Below are 17,497 nucleotides of genomic sequence, written 5' to 3'. Positions count from 1 at the left end.
CATCACAGGGCAGCGTACAAGTGCTGTCGGCGGTATTGTGTGGTCAGTTCCCCATGAGCAGGGGTCAGAGCATTGAAGCAATGGCTCTCTCCCTTGGCCGCCCATCAGTCACCTGGGGGCGCTTGATAAAACCTGACACCCAGCTTACCCGCAGGCCAAGCCAATCCTTGTCCCTGGGGAGAGACCCAGGCACTGGCTTTTTTTTTTTTTTGTTTCCTTCTTTCTTTTTTGTGAGGGCCGCACCCATGGCATATGGAGGTTCCCAGGTTGGGGTCGAATCAGAGCTACAGCTGCCGGCCTGCACCACAGCTCAGGGCAATGCTGGATCCCTGACCCACCGAGTGAGGCCAGGGGTCAAACCCGTATCCTCATGGATACTAGTCGGGTTTGTTACCGTTGAGTCATGATGGAAACTGCCAACATTTTTTTAAAGTCGGCAATGTGAGTGCATCGGGCAGCTGAGGCTAAGACCACTCCACGGAAGCCTGGCGTTCAGAGCTGGGGGTGGCCCCGCTGCGTAGAGGGGGAGAGGCTTGAGCCGGGTGTGTTTCTAAAAGTGAGCCTCTTGCTCTGAACACCTGGGGTCTTTGGACAGCTCGTAGCCTCCAGGCTCCACAAGTGAGCTCCTGAATTAGTGTTTTGCTCCCTGGGAGGTATTCTGATGCCCACTTAAGTTTGAGGCCCACTGGCCAACAGCAAGAGGATTTAGGTGAGGGCGGGGATCCCCGGGAGAGAGGGAACCACTCTTTCTCAAGCGCCGAGGGCAGAGATAAGGAAGTGGGGGGCTCCCAGGCGCCCCCGCTGAGCCCCTCCCTCTGCCCCCACCCTCAGTCCGTGCAGGGCACAGGCCTGGCCTTCATCGCCTTCACCGAGGCCATGACGCACTTCCCCGCCTCCCCGTTCTGGTCGGTCATGTTCTTCCTGATGCTCATCAACCTGGGCCTGGGCAGCATGATCGGGACCATGGCGGGCATCACCACGCCCATCATCGACACCTTCAAGGTGCCCAAGGAGATGTTCACAGGTAACTCCTCCCCGCGGCCCCCTCTGAGCTTGTGGGCTGCCCTGGGGGACCGTGGTCAGGTGGTGGCCTTGACCTCAGGAAGATGGGGTTCCGACTGTGTTTTTCATGACTCCATACTTAGAAAGCTCCCCTGCCCCCGCCCAACCTGGGGCACAGCTGGAGCCCGGCTCCAGAGAGGGACACCCAAGAGCCGAAAGGGAGAAGGCCGTTGGCATGTCCGTGCCAAACCTGGCCTGGGAGCTAGGCTGCCTTGGTTCATTGGCTTCTCTCCCCGAGGGCCTGCTGAGGTGTCTTGGCAGGGGTGGCCTGCCTCCAGGCTGGCCTGGCATCCTGCTCATCCCTGTCACTCCCAGCCCCGGGGTGCTCTCTGCCTAGTAGAGTGGGAGCTCAGAACCTCAGCATCTGGACCCCACCTGTGCCCCCACCCCCCGCCCCGTGCAGGGCTGGGTCTGCGGCAGGGTGGGCTACAGGCCTGCGGTGGGGAGGGGTGGGGTGGGAGGGGCCTGGGTGCCCCCACCCCCCTGGGCCCCGCCCTCCCTGCACCTGTGCCCCCACACCGGCCTCCCGGCTCTCTGTAGTGGGCTGCTGTGTCTTTGCATTCTTCGTGGGGCTGTTGTTCGTCCAGCGCTCCGGAAACTACTTTGTCACCATGTTTGATGACTACTCGGCCACCCTGCCGCTCACCCTCATTGTCATCCTTGAGAACGTCGCGGTGGCCTGGATCTATGGAACCAAGAAGTAAGGGGGATGTGTGGGGGAGAGGCGGGGACAGGAGGAAGGGTCCCTCCCATCCCGACTCTCTGGAGAGCGCCGTGTGCCCAGGGCTGCTCGTGAGTGGGGCGGGAGATCCTGCAGCCAGAAGATCAGCCTGCCAGTGCCCTTACAGATCATTCAGGGAAACTGAGTCTCAGAAGGCACAGCTGCCCGGGGGCCACTGGGCTACTGAGAGACAGAGCCGGGCTGAGGACACACGTCTCCTGGGCTCGGGTCCTGGCATCATCCTAAACAGCCTTAAATGACCATAGCACCTTTCCTGGTTACCAGCGCTTCAGAATTCTCTGAAGCTTGTTAAGCACTTCGTGGGTGGCCCCTGCCCTTGGGGAACTCCTTGACTTCGGTAGCCTGCCTCTCGGTTTGAGGGTGAGCTACAAGGAGGGTGAGACCAGGTGTGGTAGGGGCCTCGGTTTAAGGTTGGGTGGGGACGGAGTTCCTGTCGTGGCTCAGCGGAAACAAATCTGTCTAGTATCCATGAGGACACAGGTTCGATCCCTGGCCTGGCTCGGTGGGTTAAGGATCCGACATTGCCCTGAGTTGTGGTGTAGATCACAGATGGGGCTCGGATCCTGCGTTGCTGTGACCCCAATTTGACCCCTAGCCCAGGAACCTTCATATGCCGCAGGTGCAGCCCTAAAAGACAGAAAAAAAAAAAAAAGTTGGGCGGGGTGAGATTTCAGCACCATGGAAGGATCGGGTCTCACGGCCTGAGTCTTGGGCAGACCTAGGCACTGTCAACCCCTGACCTCATTCCTCATTTAGGGACAAGTCCGTGTCCCCAGGAAGCCCCCCCACGCACTCAGCAAGGCCAAGGGCTCTAACCTGCTCAGCCTGACCTTCCCCAAGGTCTGGACCATGTCTTAAATGAAGCTCTCTGCTGGGCCTGGCTGTATCCATCCTAGGAGAGTGCAGGGGGCGGGCAGGAAGAGAAGAAGCAGGCCCTCCGGCCAGGGTTGGAACATGCTGCTGGAAGGGCTCCTATGGTTCTGCAGTCTGGTGAAGCCCCCTACCCCTTCTCAGAATGGTATTTTTAAATGCATAAAGCAAAAAAGAAAAAAAGTAAGAGTTCCCATTGTGGCTCAGCAGTAACAAACCTGACTAGTATCCATGAGGATGCAGGTTCAACCCCTGGCCTTGCTCAGTGGGTTGAGGATCCAGCGTTGCCATGAGCTGTGGTGTAGGTTGCAAACGCAGCTTGGATCTGGCGTCACTGTGGCTGTGGCTGTGGCTGTGGCATAGGCTGGCAGCTACAGCTCCAATTCAACCCCTAGCCTAGGAACTTCCATATGCCACACATGCGGCCCTAAAAAGCCAAAAAGAAAAAAAAAAGCTATGATAAAATATATAAGACTATACAGGAAATGAGTTATATTGGAAATTAGCAAAATCATGTTTCAAACCTGTGATATATTAATATATGTGTACTTTAGTTTTGCTGCATTAAGTTATAAGATCTAATAACTAATTTGGAAGGAGTGATGAGCATAAATGACGTTTGTGGCTCTTTCACTTGTGACGTGATAGAAGAACGTCTGTGATTTAATCACTTCCTTATAGAGTCAGGGGTACTGTTTATACCGCTGCGGTTGCTTGCATTTATAATAGAAAGAAATGCAAGATTTCAGTTAGGTGTGACTGAGCCGAAGATGATTTATTCCCCCCATGGCTTTCTTTCTTTTTTTGCTTTTTCTTTTTTGGCCTCCTCCTGGCCTATGGTGTGCATAGGCCAGGAATCAGATTGGAGCCACAGTTGTAATCCCTGCCGCAGCGGCAGCACTTCTGTATCCCCAACCCGCTGTGCCTGGCCAGGGAGCCAACACCCAGTCCTGGTACTTCAGAGACGCCACTGATCCCGTTGTGCCACAGCAGGAACTCCAAAAATGATTTTTAAAAGTGCCATTTGTGTACTCAGCCTGCAAGCTCCTGGAATTCCACCCACATGCCCAGGGCTTAGAATCTCGAGTCAGGTGGCCTTTCTGCCTTTGGACGCTAGGCACCTGCACTTCTACGTCTCTTCCAGCAGGGGGAGTCTAGAGCCAGGCCAGTGTGAGTAGGGCTCTGTGCCCAACGAAGCCCTCTGGAGCCTGTCCACCTGCCCAGGGCGCGTCCTGTATCATATCCCCAGATGAGTGTGATGTGACATAGTAAGAGGAAGTTAGGGGAGCACAGCAGAGCCTTTTCAGAGATGAGCCGGGCCACAGAATAATGTATTGAATATGAAGCACGGAAGAGCCTGGGAGGGAGGGAGTGGTGGGTGGAGGCTTCCTGGAGGAGGCGGCTGGGGGTTATTATGCAGGAGCAGTGGGAGGGACAACTTCTGGGCCCTCCCCTGTGCCTGGCAGGTTCATGCAGGAGCTGACAGAGATGCTGGGCTTCCGGCCCTACCGCTTCTATTTCTACATGTGGAAGTTCGTGTCTCCACTGTGCATGGCTGTGCTCACCACGGCCAGCATCATCCAGCTGGGGGTTACGCCCCCGGGCTACAGCGCCTGGATCAAGGAGGAGGTGAGAGGTGGGGGCCCGAAACCCCCAGGATGCTGGCATCTTCCCAGGCCTTTAGGGAATAGACAGAAACGTTATAGGGCATTTACTCGGTGCCAGGCCCTGCCACCGAGCAGGTTACACCTGCTCTGTAACCTTTGCCACAACCCAGAGAGAGGGGTGGGATTCCTAGAATCACACAGATGGGGCCACCGCGTGGCACAAAGGTGAACGTCCTTGTCCAGTGTTCCTACGCCACGTTTTCTCTCCATGTCTGTGGGATGGAACCAGTCCAACTTTTGACAAGGGTAGACACGGAGATCCCGGGAGGTTTGGGCCCTTAACCAAACCAGCCAACCCAGGAGCAGCCCCTGATACCCCCACCTGGGCCGGTGCCTGGGTGGGGGAGGCCGGGCAGGCTGGTGGGGGTAGGATGGGAGAGGCTGGGGGGTGGGTGGGCAGGGCAGGAGGGGGTGGCCCTGGCGTCTGAGAGGGTGAGGCTGCTGTAGGGCGGGGCAGCGGGCCTCACCCCTGTCCCCCGTAGGCTGCCGAGCGCTACCTGTACTTCCCTAACTGGGCCATGGCGCTCCTGATCACGCTCATCGTCCTGGCCGTGCTGCCCATCCCCGTGGGCTTCGTCCTGCGGCACTTCCACCTGCTCTCCGACGGCTCCAACACCCTCTCCGTGTCCTACAAGAAGGGCCGCATGATGAAGGAGATCTCCAACCTGGAGGAGAACGACGAGACCCGCTTCATCCTCAGCAAGGTGCCCAGCGAGGCGCCCTCCCCCATGCCCACCCACCGCTCCTACCTGGGGCCTGGCAGCACATCGCCCCTGGAGACCAGCGGCAACCCCAACGGACGCTACGGGAGCGGCTACCTCCTGGCCAGCACCCCCGAGTCAGAGCTGTGACCACCGCCCCGCCCTGCCTGCCTCGTCCCCCGCTCCCCGCCAGCCGGCCTGCCTGTCCCAGCCTGGCCTCTCCTTCCGGGCCAGGCCCTCCGCCCAAGGGGAGGGGGCTGCCCTGCCTCATCCCCCACCCCGATCCCGGCCCATTTCTGCCCCCTCAATCTGAGTGGGTGCTGGGAGAAGCTCTGGCCCCCAGTCTAGGCCCCCAATGCAGCTAACCTTCTGAGAGCCTCGTACCAAATTGCAGCTGAGTAGCTGGAACCATCTAGAAATCCCGATTCCCAGCGCAACACAGGGCCACTCTAGGGGTCACTCCGCTCTCCCTTTCTCCCTGGCACCTGGCACCTGCAGTTCTGCGGTCTCAGGGCCCTTTAGGTCTGTGCTGCCAGGCAGGGGTGGTGCTGGGAGGTACCGGGGTGGGTTGGATAGCCGTGTCTCATCCTGACTTAGGGGTGGGTCAGATGTGCCAGGACTCAGGGCTCAGACTTGGGACGGCGTCTGCACAAGTCCCCAAGTTCTGTTTGGTGAGGCAGGTGGGGCCCTCTGGTTTGAGCAGCAGCCTGGGCCGCAGGGGTGGGGGGGCTGAGGGGGCTCCTCTGGCCCCAGCTCAGGGGGGAACCCCCAAGTCCTTGGCCCTGCCTTGGGTGGGTGGGGCGTGCTCTCAAATCCTGCCTGGGGGGTTGATGACTGGCCCCGGAACCCCTCCCACCTCCCTTAGGGCTTCTCCTGCCCTCTCCCTCCACCTGCCTCCTGGAGCCCTGGGTGGCGGCCCTGCCTCCCTCCTCAAGAGCGGGGGGGCACAGCACATGGAGGGCACACCTGATGGTTCCCAGCACAATTCAGATGGTTCGGAGCACAGCTGTGAAGCACACACCCCTTCCCCTCTTGCCTGGGGCCCGACTTTCTCACTAGTGGCAGCTTCTCCCCCAGAACAGCGGTCCCTGGACGTCAGGGGCTCACACCCGGGGAAAGAGATGATTTCACTGCCCCTTTGGGCCACCACCCCCTCCTTGTACAAGCACAGCCCCCCCCCTCGTGTGCACATCATGTGGGGACACCTCGGAAGCCTTTCCCAAGCTGCCTGGCCTGTGGCAGGGAGGGCCACGGACAGTGCTGTGGACACTGCAAGCTGCCAGGGGACGGGCCAGCCCTCTGTCCTGGGGCTCAGTCCCACACGTGCTGACCCAACTTACCTTCCCCTTCCCCAGAAGGGGGCTTCCCTTGGAGTATAGACTCAGAGGAGCAGAACCTGACCGGGGAGCAGAAGTCTGCAGAGCAATAGATAGAAGAATGGAAGGATGGATGGATGGATGGATGGATGGATGGGTGGATGGATGGAAGGATGGAGGGAGGGAAGGATGGATGGATAGATGGAGGGAGGGAAGGATGGATGGATAGATGGAGGGAAGGATGGATGAATGGAGGAGGGAAGGATGGATGAATGAATGGGAGGGAGGAAGGAATTCTGGCTGGGACAGCAAATCTCCATCTTTGAGAGCTATGGTGGGCAGGGCAGGGCGGGCCACAGTGCTTGGCCTGGCTCCCTTCACAGAGGGTCCTGACTCACTCTGTGCCTCTGACTGCTCTCAGCCTGGGAGGGACAGACTAGGCCCAGGGCGCCGTCCTTCACCCCTTAGTCTCTTGGTTCCTCCCCCTCCTTGGAGTCCACCCAGCACCTCCCTTACCCGTCCCCCCACCCCGTGCTCCCATTTGCAGCCCTCTCAGCCACACCCATCCTTCCTGCGTGTGTGAGGGGAGAGGGAGACCCACATCTCCCCAAAAACGTGAGCTTTGGGGGCACAACATCCCCCCTTAGGCCTCCTCACCTGACACCACCTGCTCCCTGGCCCCGTGCCTGATCCCAAGCAGAAATAGCAACAGGAAGCACAGGGCGCCGGGAGAGACACTGGACTAAATATACTCTTCTGTGTATTCTTTCTATTGTATATTCAATCTGTACATGTGGGTGTAAATGCTGGTAAATGACAAACCCAATATTATACTGTGGCTGGTGGACTATTTTCATCCTCAGTGCTGTACAGATCTATTTTCATTGTATATTTGAGATATTTTTAATTTTGTAGCGTGTCGCTGGCCCAGGCCCCAGCCTGCCAACCTGAGACAGGGTGACTGAGCCGGGCATCTTCTCCGTCCTCGTGGGCTGGGTAGTGCTTGTAGCCACTGCTGTGAGCAGGGCCCTATCCTGCTGTGTCTGCTGTTAACTGTAGGGCCTGGAGCTTGGCATGCGTGTGTGCGTGTGTGTGTGTGTGTGTGTGCACATACGTGGGTGTGGGTGTGTGTAGGCTGCTAATTTGTGTTTCCCAGCGTTCACCACAACCCTGAAGACCACGCCGCCGCCACCTCCTGCCCCTCCTCTCAGCTCCATCAGGCGAGGTCGCAGGGCAGGGTCCCGTGGGAAGTGCCCTCTGTGGGAAAGGCACACGCTTCTGACGGGTGACACATTGCCTTCACACCAGCGGGCTTGCCCGAAACGGGGAAGGGAGGTCTTGGGGGCACGGGGGAGGTCCTTAAATTTCTTTCCCAGCCAGCCTCTTGCTGTGCCCACTGGAGGCACAAGCTCTTCACTCCCAGAGTAAGCGCTGGGTTTCTTAAGAGGACGAGACCCCAAGAGGGCATCGGCTCACGGGGCCCCTGTCCTGTGTGTGTCCTTGACACATCGCTGGCAGTGTTCAGAGGGAACAGCTGACCCTCCCCTGTGCCTCTGACACATGCCACCTGGGAGTGGGGCAGGGCCGAGAGCAGGTGGGGCATCTGACCAGGTCAGACCAGCCCCAGAGCCCCCGCAGGAGCAGGAGGTGGCCAGAGGGGCAGGCCCCTATGCTCCTGCACAGGGTCTCCACCCCAATGACTTTGGTGCTGTCCTTGCAGTGCCCACAGGGGACAGAGCGGACCCAGGGCAGAGCAGGGCAGGGCTGTACCGGAAAGAGTCCCTGGTCCTGCCTCTGCTTGCCCTCCAGCCCCAGTCACCAGCTTCTTGCTCAGGGAGCCCTCTCTGCTGAGGCAGCTTGCAGCCGAGGCCCAGATGGGGTGAGCCGGTGGGCACACAGGCTGGTGCCAGCCAGGTTGGCTTTTGCCCTCAAGCAGTAAGTCTGTGGGGGCTGCTGCTCTTCTAGTGCCCGGAGAAGCCCTCCTGAGTCAGTCTGCCACTGGCCACGTGGCTGGCAGGGGGCGGAAGCCGCATGGGCCCAGGCCTGAGCGGGCTGCCGCGTTATGATGGGCAGGGGGCGGCCCTCTGCCCATCCTCACTGCACCTCCCCCTCCCCACCAGAGCACAGGTTGGAATGCACGCGACTCCCTGAGCCCTGAACCTGGGGGCCCACTGCCCCTTCACTGGAGCCTAGTGACTGGAGGCGAGGGGGGAGGGTCCGGGGTCCCCGCTCATCCCAGCCCTGCTTTGTACAGACCCAAGCGCACCTGGCAGACGTCACTTTAGGTTCTGGCACCAGCTCAGAACAATTCCAGTCCACGTGCCCCACACTAGACAAGAGTCCTGGGTCATGACCGCTCAGCCCAGGGGAGGGAACAAGGCATTGTCACCCCTGGAGACCCTCTTTCCTCTCTTTCCTCCCATGGTGTACAATAAAGCGTCTGTTCTTACCAAACCCACCTTGCCTGTCTTGTCTTTTTTTGGTCTTTTTAGGGCCGCACCCCCAGCCTATGGAGGCTCCCAGGCGAGGAGTTGAATCAGAGCTGCAGCTGCCGGCCTACCCCACAGGTCACGGCAACGCCAGATCCTTATCCCACTGAGCGAGGCCAGGGATCAAATCTGAGTCCTCATGGATGCTAGTCAGGTTCATTATTGCTGAGCCACAAAGGGAACTCCCTCTCTTGCCATTCAGACCTGCCCCGGATCAGGGAGAGGGGATCCCCAGTGCAGCTTTGGGGTGAAAGCCTGGATGGGAGGGGCCAGAGAGGACGGCTGTGGGGGTCTGGGGGCTGCCCGGCTGTCTGGCTGTGGCGTTTGAGGATAAGGAGGGACATGGGCTTATGTTCCCAGGAATCATCCAGCAGAGTTAACGGTGCACACACACCGGCCGCCCGCCTTACGGAGTCCGGGGCTTCCCACCTCGAAGCCATGTGATCGTTGCAGCAGCTCTGTGCGGGTGAGACGTTCGTTGGTGCCTGAGGGTTTCTGGGCGAGGAAGAGGAATGGGAGATGGAGGTTGTTGTCCATGCACAAGGCTGGAAGGGGAAATTCCTGCCCTGACTTTCTGCTGGGAAGACAGCCATGTAGACCTGTCAGCTGTGCGACGGTGGAAACCACCCATCAGGGAGAGGCGGTGCCAGTGCCCAGAGGCCTGCGAGGGAGGTGGGAGAGGGCAGAGGACAGGCGGGTTCACCGGGAGCCGGCCGCGTTGTGCGTTCTGAGGGCATGGCCCTGTCTTCCAGGCAGCGATCGCTCCTGCCAGCTTCAGTAGACGGTAACGATGAACCATGAGATTTGACAGGAGCTGTTCTCTCAAATTTCAATTGAGCATCTACTGAATGCTGGGCTCTGAGCAGTGGAATGCGCCATGGGTGGGGGACACGCGCCTTCTTGCCTCACGTCTCAAGAACCACAGACCTCAGCACCCACTCCATACTGGAATGAGGCTGCCTGATCCCAGACACAGCCAAAGAACCCCAAAAAACCTTGCATTTCCTTCTCTGGCAGCAGAGAAGAAAGTGCTGTTCCAGAAATAGCCACCAGATGGCAGGAAAACCCATCTCTTGGTCCACAGCGTCTCTCTCCCACGCTATCATTTCTTCCTCTGTGGATTAATTTCCTTTTTTTTTTTTTTGGCTTTTTGCCATTTCTTGAGCCGCTCCCGCGGCATATGGAGGTTCCCAGGCTAGGGGTCTAATCGGAGCTGTAGCTGCCAGCCTACGCCAGAGCCACAGCAACACAGGATCCGAACCACGTCTGCGACCTACACCACAGCTCACGGCAACGCCGGATCCTTAACCCACCGAGCAAGGGCAGGGATTGAACCCGCAACCTCATGGTTCCTAGTCAGATTCGTTAACCACTGCACCACGACAGGAACTCCTCCTTTTTTTTTTTTTTTAAATGGCAGTACCTATGACATATGGAAGTTCCCAGGACGGGGGCTGAATCCAAGCTACAGCTGCAGCCTATGCCACAACTGCAGCAAGACAGGATCCTTTAACCTACTGCACCAAGCCGGGGATTGAACCCACACATCTGCAGTGACCCGAGCTGCTCCACAGTGGGAACTCTGGGTTAATTTACCCTAGAACAAACATTTATTAAGCATCCACCATGAACAGGCTCTGTTCCAGCTGTGGCTACACAAAGATAAATAATCAGTGCCTACTGTCTTGAGTTTGGAAAAGGGAACCCCTCCTCCCCAACCCCTCCCTCTCCAAAGCTCCCCACATTATCTCTCAAACAGGGGAGATAATGCTGAAAATATCACTCTTTGAAAATTCATTCAGTTCTTTGTTTGAAAGTCAGTGTTTTTGGTTGAAATGCCAACCCTCCTGCCAGGAGGGACACATAGATCCACTAAGAAGCAGCATAACAAAGGCTTGGGTTTGAGGGAGTTTAGGAGTCAGACTTCTCGAGTTCAAGTTCAAATGCCAGCTAGGGCTCCTGCTTCCTGAAAGACCTAGGGCAAGTTATACAACCCCTCTGAACTTAAACTTTTTAATCTGTAGGATAGGTATAAACTGGATAGAATGACATAATGCCTACATAACAAGTTACACTTAAGCTTAAGGAATTAAAACTCATGTTTTGGGAGTTCCCATTGTGGCACAGTGGAAAGAAATCAGACTAGTATCCACAAGGACACAGGTTTGATCCCTGGCCTTGCTCAGTAGGTTGGGGATCCAGCCTTGCCCTGAGGTGTGGGGTAGATGGTAGACTTGGTTTGGATCCCGCGTTGCTGTGGCTGTGGTGTAGGATGGCAGCTGTAGCTCCAATTCGACCCCTAGCCTGGGAACCTCCATATGCCTCGGGTACAGCCCTTAAAAAAAAAAAAAGGCCAAAAAACGCTTATGTTTTAGGGATGAGGAATTCAGGCAGGACTGGTCTGAGTGGCTCTTTTAATGGTGTTGAGGTCACCCAGTGGAATGAAACTGGTAGATAAGCTGGTTTGGAGGGTCCACAGCAGCCTCACTCACATTCAAACGGCAGGCACGTCAGTGAGAACGGCTGGCAGGCTGGTCTTAGACTGTTCCCAGGGGAGCATCCGCAGCTGGACTGCCCCTGCACAGTTCATCTCTGGGTCCACGGTGGCTCCAGATGCCCAGAGAGACCGTTTCAAGAGACAGGAGGGGGACGCAGCCCATTTCTTAAGGGGCCTGGCCCTGGAAAATGACACAGCGTCACTTCTGCCATATCCTGTAGGTCACAGCATCTGCCCAGAGTGAATGCGAGGGCATACAGGCCCCCCTTGGTGATGGGAAGGGCACCAAAAAAAATGTGTGGCTGCCCATGTAACTGGCTTATTCCAGGGGGCCAGGGATCCTCAGGCATCGGTGCCCGAGTGGGGCACAAACAGGGAAGTTGTGCTGGGGAGGCAAATGGCTGAGTTGGGGCCCCAGGGCGGAGGGAGCAGACGGGAGGAGGAGGGCGCCTGGGAGGACATGGGAGCCGACTTCTGTTGCATGTTTGCCCAGAGCAGATGGCATGAGGTAGGTCTGAGTCATGGCTGTGTCACAGCCCTATGACCTGGGGCAAGTCCCGGAACCCGTTTCACCTCTACTTTCTAGAAGGAGAATGTCCCTTCTCACAGAGACGTTGTGAGGGAAAAACGAACTCCTTCTGGAGAACCGACTGGAAGCCAGTAGAGAATTCTTTCCATCCTGGAATCTAATACTTGCTCATTAAACATCAGCTTCCTTCCTTCTTGCAATGGGAGTAAGTCCAGGGGGCCTGCTGCCTTCTGGGGGCCCCCTCACCCTGGCAGAGAGTCATTCTCCCAGAGCTATTCAGAAGGGACGGTCTCAGCCTAAAACATTAAAAAGCCCAGGAAGGAGGAGAAAGAGGCCCCGTTTTAAGGAAAGGGAAGACCAAAGTGTGGGGGTCTCTCCGACCCCACAACCAGCCCCCGAGCCTCAGCCAGCTCTAGCCACAGGGCCTGGGGCCAGAGTAGGATTCCAAAGACCACTGGGATGTGGTCGGGTTTTTTTTCCTTTAAGGCCCCCAATTCTTTAACACGTCAAGGGAGTGGAGTCTAAGCTCCTTTCCCAGAATCTGGGTGAGGAAGGGCCTCCCCGACCAACAGAATATGGCAGCAGTGATGCTCTGTGACCTCTGAGGTGAGATTAGAAGAGGTCACGCCACTTCCACTGGGAGTTCTAGGCAGAGCGGTTCTGAGGAAACTCAGCCGACATCTTAGAAGTCTAACTACCCTGAGACCAGCCTGGGCCAGAGGGGCCGTGTGTCTGCAGGTGTTCGGTTGACAGCTTCAGCCTCGGTCCCAGCCAAGAGCTGGTACCCTCTGCCGGCCCCACAAACACACCCTGGCGAACATCCAGCCCAGCTGAGCTTCTGATGCCCGCAGCCCCACCCGACACCTGCCTGCAGGTGCATGAGGCATGCTAACAAGGCCTGTCTACCAGGCCCTTCTAACCTCCTGACCTGTAAGATCCTGAGCGCGATACAATGCTTGCTGGATTTACACCACTTAATTGGAGTCGTTTGCACAGCAGTGGTAACCAGAATATGAACTTTAGTGATTATCTGGCCCAAACTCCTCAGAGAACGGTTGGGGAAACTCAGAGCCTCGTGTATCATGGTTTCGAGTTCCCGTTGTGGCTCAATGGGTTAAGAACGTGAGTGTAGGTTCCATCCCTGGCCTCGCTCAGTGCATTAAAGATCCAGTGTTTCTGTGAGCTGTGGTGTAGGTCGTAGATGCGGCTCGGATCTGGTGTTGCTGTAGCTGTGGCATAGTTCATCAGCGGCAACTCCGATTCGACCCCTAGCTCCAGAAACTTCTATGTGCCAAAGGTGTGGCCCTAAAAAGAAAAAAAATTAAAACTAAAAAATAAGATGAAAAGCATACTGCGTTTTTAAAAAATACAATACATGATGGACTTGGAGTCAAAGGGCTAGAAGGGACCTGAGTGTCAACCAAGCAGGGGGCAAAATTGGGGCCAAAGACTCGATTTCTTGACTCCCAATCCAGCGCGCCCTCCAGCCCAGCAAGATGCTGACAGGGAAGGTTTCATCCTCTCCCACCCTCATCCTGCTGCCTCGTTAATCCCATCCATCAAGCTCCAACCAAGGGTTCTGAGTGCCTGGAACTGTGCTAAGCACTGGGAGTACACAGAGAAGGACCAGGCGGGGAGCCCAGCCTGGCGGAGGTGGTCGTGTCACTGTCGTGCTCACCCTGGCAGGCACATTGCTGCATTCACTCACACGGTCGTGCATGGTAAGAAACCTCTGGAAATGGGGAGGGGGCCATGTCTGTCACTCAGCAGTCATGATTTGCATTATTAGGGTTGCATTCTTGGTTATAGGGTTGCCACCACTGGCTGCAATATTAGGCTTACACCCGGTGAGCCATGGTGCCAGCTGCAGGGCAGAAAGACTCCGTGGAGCCGCACCCTGTGGCCCCCTGGGTCCCAGCAGCCTGGCTTCCCGGGGCTGACCCAAGCAGGGAAGGAGTGCTGGGCTTCAGGAGTGTCCAAGAGGAGCTAGAATTTGCCTCTCCAGACAATTGCGTTCCTTCCCCCAGGACACCACTGGAGGGGACGGGGCCCATCAGGACTAATTAACTACTCTAATGGAATAAACCAGTTTTGCTAGAATTTAGCCCAAGCGAGAGGAATGTGTGCTTTTCTAGATGGAGAAGCACCACGTGCCAAGGTGTCTTGCCAGCTGGGCCCTGAGCAACCGTGTGCGCACGCGTGCTCTTGTTCCCCGCCCTGGGCTGGGTCTCCGCCTCAGCAGCCCTGAGGCAGGAGGGCTCTGGGGGTCCACGATCCTGCCACTCCCTTGACCACTGTTCTACGCGGGCTCCACGGGCCCCATGTCATGCTCGATGCTTGGTCCAACCCCAAGCCCAGCTCAGTCTCCCAGCTGCTCCTTAGGCCTGGACTGTCTGGAGAAGAAGGTGCCTGTGAGCTGACACTCAGGTGCATGGTTTATGAGGCTGTGTCCTGGTGAGGCCTGAGCTTGTAGCCTGTAGCCTGCACCCTTCGGGTTCCTTTCTTTTTTCTTTTTTTCTTTTTTGTCTTTTTTAGGGCCACACCCCTGGCATATGGAGGTTCACAGGCTAGGGGTCAAATCGGAGCCACAGCTGCTGGCCTGCACCACAGCCACAGCAACGCCAGATCCTTAACCCAACCGAGCAGGATCAGAGATCAAAGCCGCATCCTCATGGATACTAACCCACAGAGCCACAACGGGAACCCCCTTCTGATCCTTTCCCTTTAAGAGCAGGGTCATCAAAGGCCACCTTTGGAGGTCCTCCAGAGCTCCAAATGTGCCTTCGCTGGGATTTCCACAGCAACCCAGCCCTGCCTTCAGCCCTCATGAAAAGTCCTTCAAGCTGACCTCCGTGAGGCCTATGGGCTGCCCTCTACGTCCGGGTTCTTCCCAGATCCCTCCTGGGAAGGCTCTCAGCAATAGATGTGGAGCCTGCAAGTCTCTGCAGGGTGCCTGGGGGTGGGGGTGGGAGGCAGGATAAAGTGAAGTGATAAGCAGAGGTTTCAGCTTCTGTGCTCCCATCCTCCCTCCAGGAGGGGAAAGGCTCTATTCCCCTCCGCCTCGTGGTGATGGTTGATAAAGCAATTCAATTAAGCAGTCTGGGCAGCAGGGAAGGCTGGGCAAGGATGCTGGCTCCTTGACCTGGACCTGAGGAAAGAGGGGCTGGTCCTTGGCAGGAGCTGGAATATCAAAAAGGGACAAGCGTGAATATCAATGGCCAGGGCCTTGCTTTGGCAGCCAGGGGGGCTACTCCTAGGCTTGGAGCCCCTCAAAACCAGCAGGGTCCAAAGAAAAGAGATGGAGAGGAGACTGGATGGCCCCTGTCACCCCAAAGTGGCCGAGCCCCACACCAAGCCCAGTGGGGACACAGGCTTTGATGTCAGGCTCTCAAGCCTCCCACTGGGCAGATCAGCCTCAGTGCTCAGAGAGCAAGGGTCTTATTTGAGGGGCTCTAAAAACGCTGCAGGTGCTTGACAGCCTCCCAGCAGGGCCCCTCTAGGATCAAGCTTTGCTCTTTTCCTTTTCTTTGGCCATAGTTTTATTCCTGGTGAGGAAAATCCACTTTAGCAGGAACTGGCTCCCAGACAGACGTTCTTTCCCAACAGCCAGAAGAAACCTGGGCATCCAGGGGAGGAAGGTAGAGAAAAGGTGAGACTGAAGGGCAAGAAGCTCGTGGCATTGGGAATTTCCAACTGTGACTGTTTTCGTGGTTGTGCTTAAGCCTGTCGGTTATCAAGGTCTCGGAGGACTGGAAAAGGCCAAGGCCACATGGGAGAGGGATTCGAGGTCCTGGAACTGGGGGGAAACCCATCAGCCCCTTTCTCTCCCATCACCACAAGCCAGAAGGTAAGGTTGGATGCAGGGTCTCCTAGCACCACCAGGGGGCAGCACCCACCCATCCGCAGTACGCGGTCACAAGGCAGGTTGGCCAGGGGGCTCTCTCCCCGTTTCTGAGCTTTGAGGAAATAGCTAGACCTCACACACACCAATTGAGGCAAACAGGCCCTGTGAGGCCAACTGCAGCATACTGAATCCACCAGAAAATTCCAGAGAGGCCCGGGGAACAGGTTAGCCCAGAGCTCTAGAATACAACCTTCCGCAGGGGGTAAGGCCTTCTATGGAGGCCCCTGGCCTAAAGCTGACTTCCCCTCTCCGGAAGCTGGTAGGTGGGTGACATGAGTCAGGGGCCCTCCCACCCCGTGATCCTTCACCCCACTGCCTCTTTCAGGCGGGCCCTCTGTTTTCCATGACTCTTCCTGGGTTCCCCTACCCCCGACCCCAGCTTTCTGACCTCCCCTCCAGGCCTTCCCCCCCCCCCCCCCCCCCGGGCAGCTTTCTTCCTCCACCCATCTCCCCACATGCTCCTCATCCTCTACAAACCGTGCGGCGGGGAAGCACCACGCAGGGAGCGATTTACCAGGGTGAGGCTGGAGGGGCAGTTTTGGTCATTGATTTCCAGAGAAGCCTGGAACAGCTTCTGGCACATCATAGGCATGCAAGAAATATTTATGGAAGGAACAAATGACTTAAGAGTGGGATGCTGGGGTGGTTTTTTCACCTCTCCCACCCCTCCCCCATCAACCTGGCTCTCTCTTCAGAAGGACTGCGTACAGCCAGACCGAAGGCTGGAAAGTGGGGGAGAGCTCCCCAGGGGAGTGTGCCAGGACAAAAGCAGGTAGCGCTTTAACACCATTCATTACAGTCAATTTGTAACTCTCCTTGCGGTGGTTCTTCCTTCCTCGTTCCAGCTTCTGACCCATCCCATCACATTTGGGAGATTCTTTTTTTGCTGCAGCAAACGCAAAGCCAGCTAAACTCTGAAATGCAGACATCAGGTCCAAGGGATAAGGCAACTAGACACAACGTGGGGGCCCGCAAACATGTTTCTGACGCCGGTCCAGGACGCTGTCCACCTCTTCTGCATGTACGTACAGATCACAGACCATCGTCTTGTCACTTTGGTTTTCTGACCTCATCAATGATGAGCCTTTTGCTTCTAAGAATCCCTCACACTGGCACTGGGCCCCCGTCTCCTCTCTCCCAGTATAGCCAGGTATTGACTGATCTGGAAATCAGATGATGTTCTGATGTCCGGGAAAGCCGTGTCAAGCACCTTGCATTTCTGCTTTATAATCCTTCTCACGGGATCTGGACAGATGTGGAGGCTGCCTAAAACTTTAAAGAAAAAAAAATGGATTAATTTAAAGATGTAGACGAGGTCTGGACTTAAAAACAAATGAATCTGGACATTGCTCTTGGGATGAGGCCAGTCAAGGCTGGCTGCTGCCTAATGATTGGGGTATGGCAGCTTCTCAATCACTTAGCAAACAGGTTCTCAGAGGCGGGCACTGTGGGAGCTATCAAGATGAAAAAGCGGTGCAGTCGGGAGGAGCTCAGGGTCAGAGAGGGGAGATGAGACAGAAGAAGGGCAGAGTCAACTTGCAACGAGTGACACAAAGTAGAGCCTGGAGAGGGCCACAAGATGGGACTCGGTCACTACCTACGTGCCCCAGGACCACGATGGGCCACGCCTTTAACCTAATGATCTTTCAGGGCCTCCTGACCCACACCCATGACAGCACTAGGACAACGGTTTCCTTCTGCCCGTGCCAGGCGCTCCTTC

The 17,497-nt window shown here is 56.7% G+C and overlaps 1 protein-coding gene and 1 long non-coding RNA gene across 4 annotated transcripts in view; one reads left to right on the top strand and one right to left on the bottom strand.

Moving 5' to 3' along the window:
- Nucleotides 1–8,812, top strand: part of SLC6A17 (solute carrier family 6 member 17) — a 56,230-nt gene extending 47,418 nt beyond the window's left edge. For all 3 annotated transcript variants that reach the window (XM_085021290.1, XM_021090051.2, XM_085021291.1), the window contains exons 9-12: nucleotides 832–1,024; nucleotides 1,603–1,762; nucleotides 4,141–4,303; nucleotides 4,824–8,812. In XM_085021290.1, coding sequence (XP_084877416.1) covers nucleotides 832–1,024; nucleotides 1,603–1,762; nucleotides 4,141–4,303; nucleotides 4,824–5,192 — 885 coding nt within the window. In that variant the 3' untranslated portion in view covers nucleotides 5,193–8,812. The remainder of the gene's footprint in view (nucleotides 1–831; nucleotides 1,025–1,602; nucleotides 1,763–4,140; nucleotides 4,304–4,823) is intronic.
- A 7,474-nt stretch (nucleotides 8,813–16,286) lies between these two features.
- LOC146404204 (uncharacterized) overlaps nucleotides 16,287–17,497 on the bottom strand; it is a 3,557-nt gene continuing 2,346 nt past the window's right edge. The window contains exon 2 of the long non-coding RNA XR_014844572.1: nucleotides 16,287–17,049. This is a non-coding gene — a long non-coding RNA (uncharacterized LOC146404204). The remainder of the gene's footprint in view (nucleotides 17,050–17,497) is intronic.

This window comes from Sus scrofa, chromosome 4 (assembly GCF_054392235.1).
Source record: "Sus scrofa isolate SSC_HxYL_T2T_F1_AM1 chromosome 4, Sscrofa_HxYL_maternal_Yorkshire_Landrace_v2.0, whole genome shotgun sequence".
Lineage (NCBI taxonomy): Eukaryota > Metazoa > Chordata > Mammalia > Artiodactyla > Suidae > Sus > Sus scrofa.
This window is presented reverse-complemented; position numbering and strand designations above follow the sequence as displayed.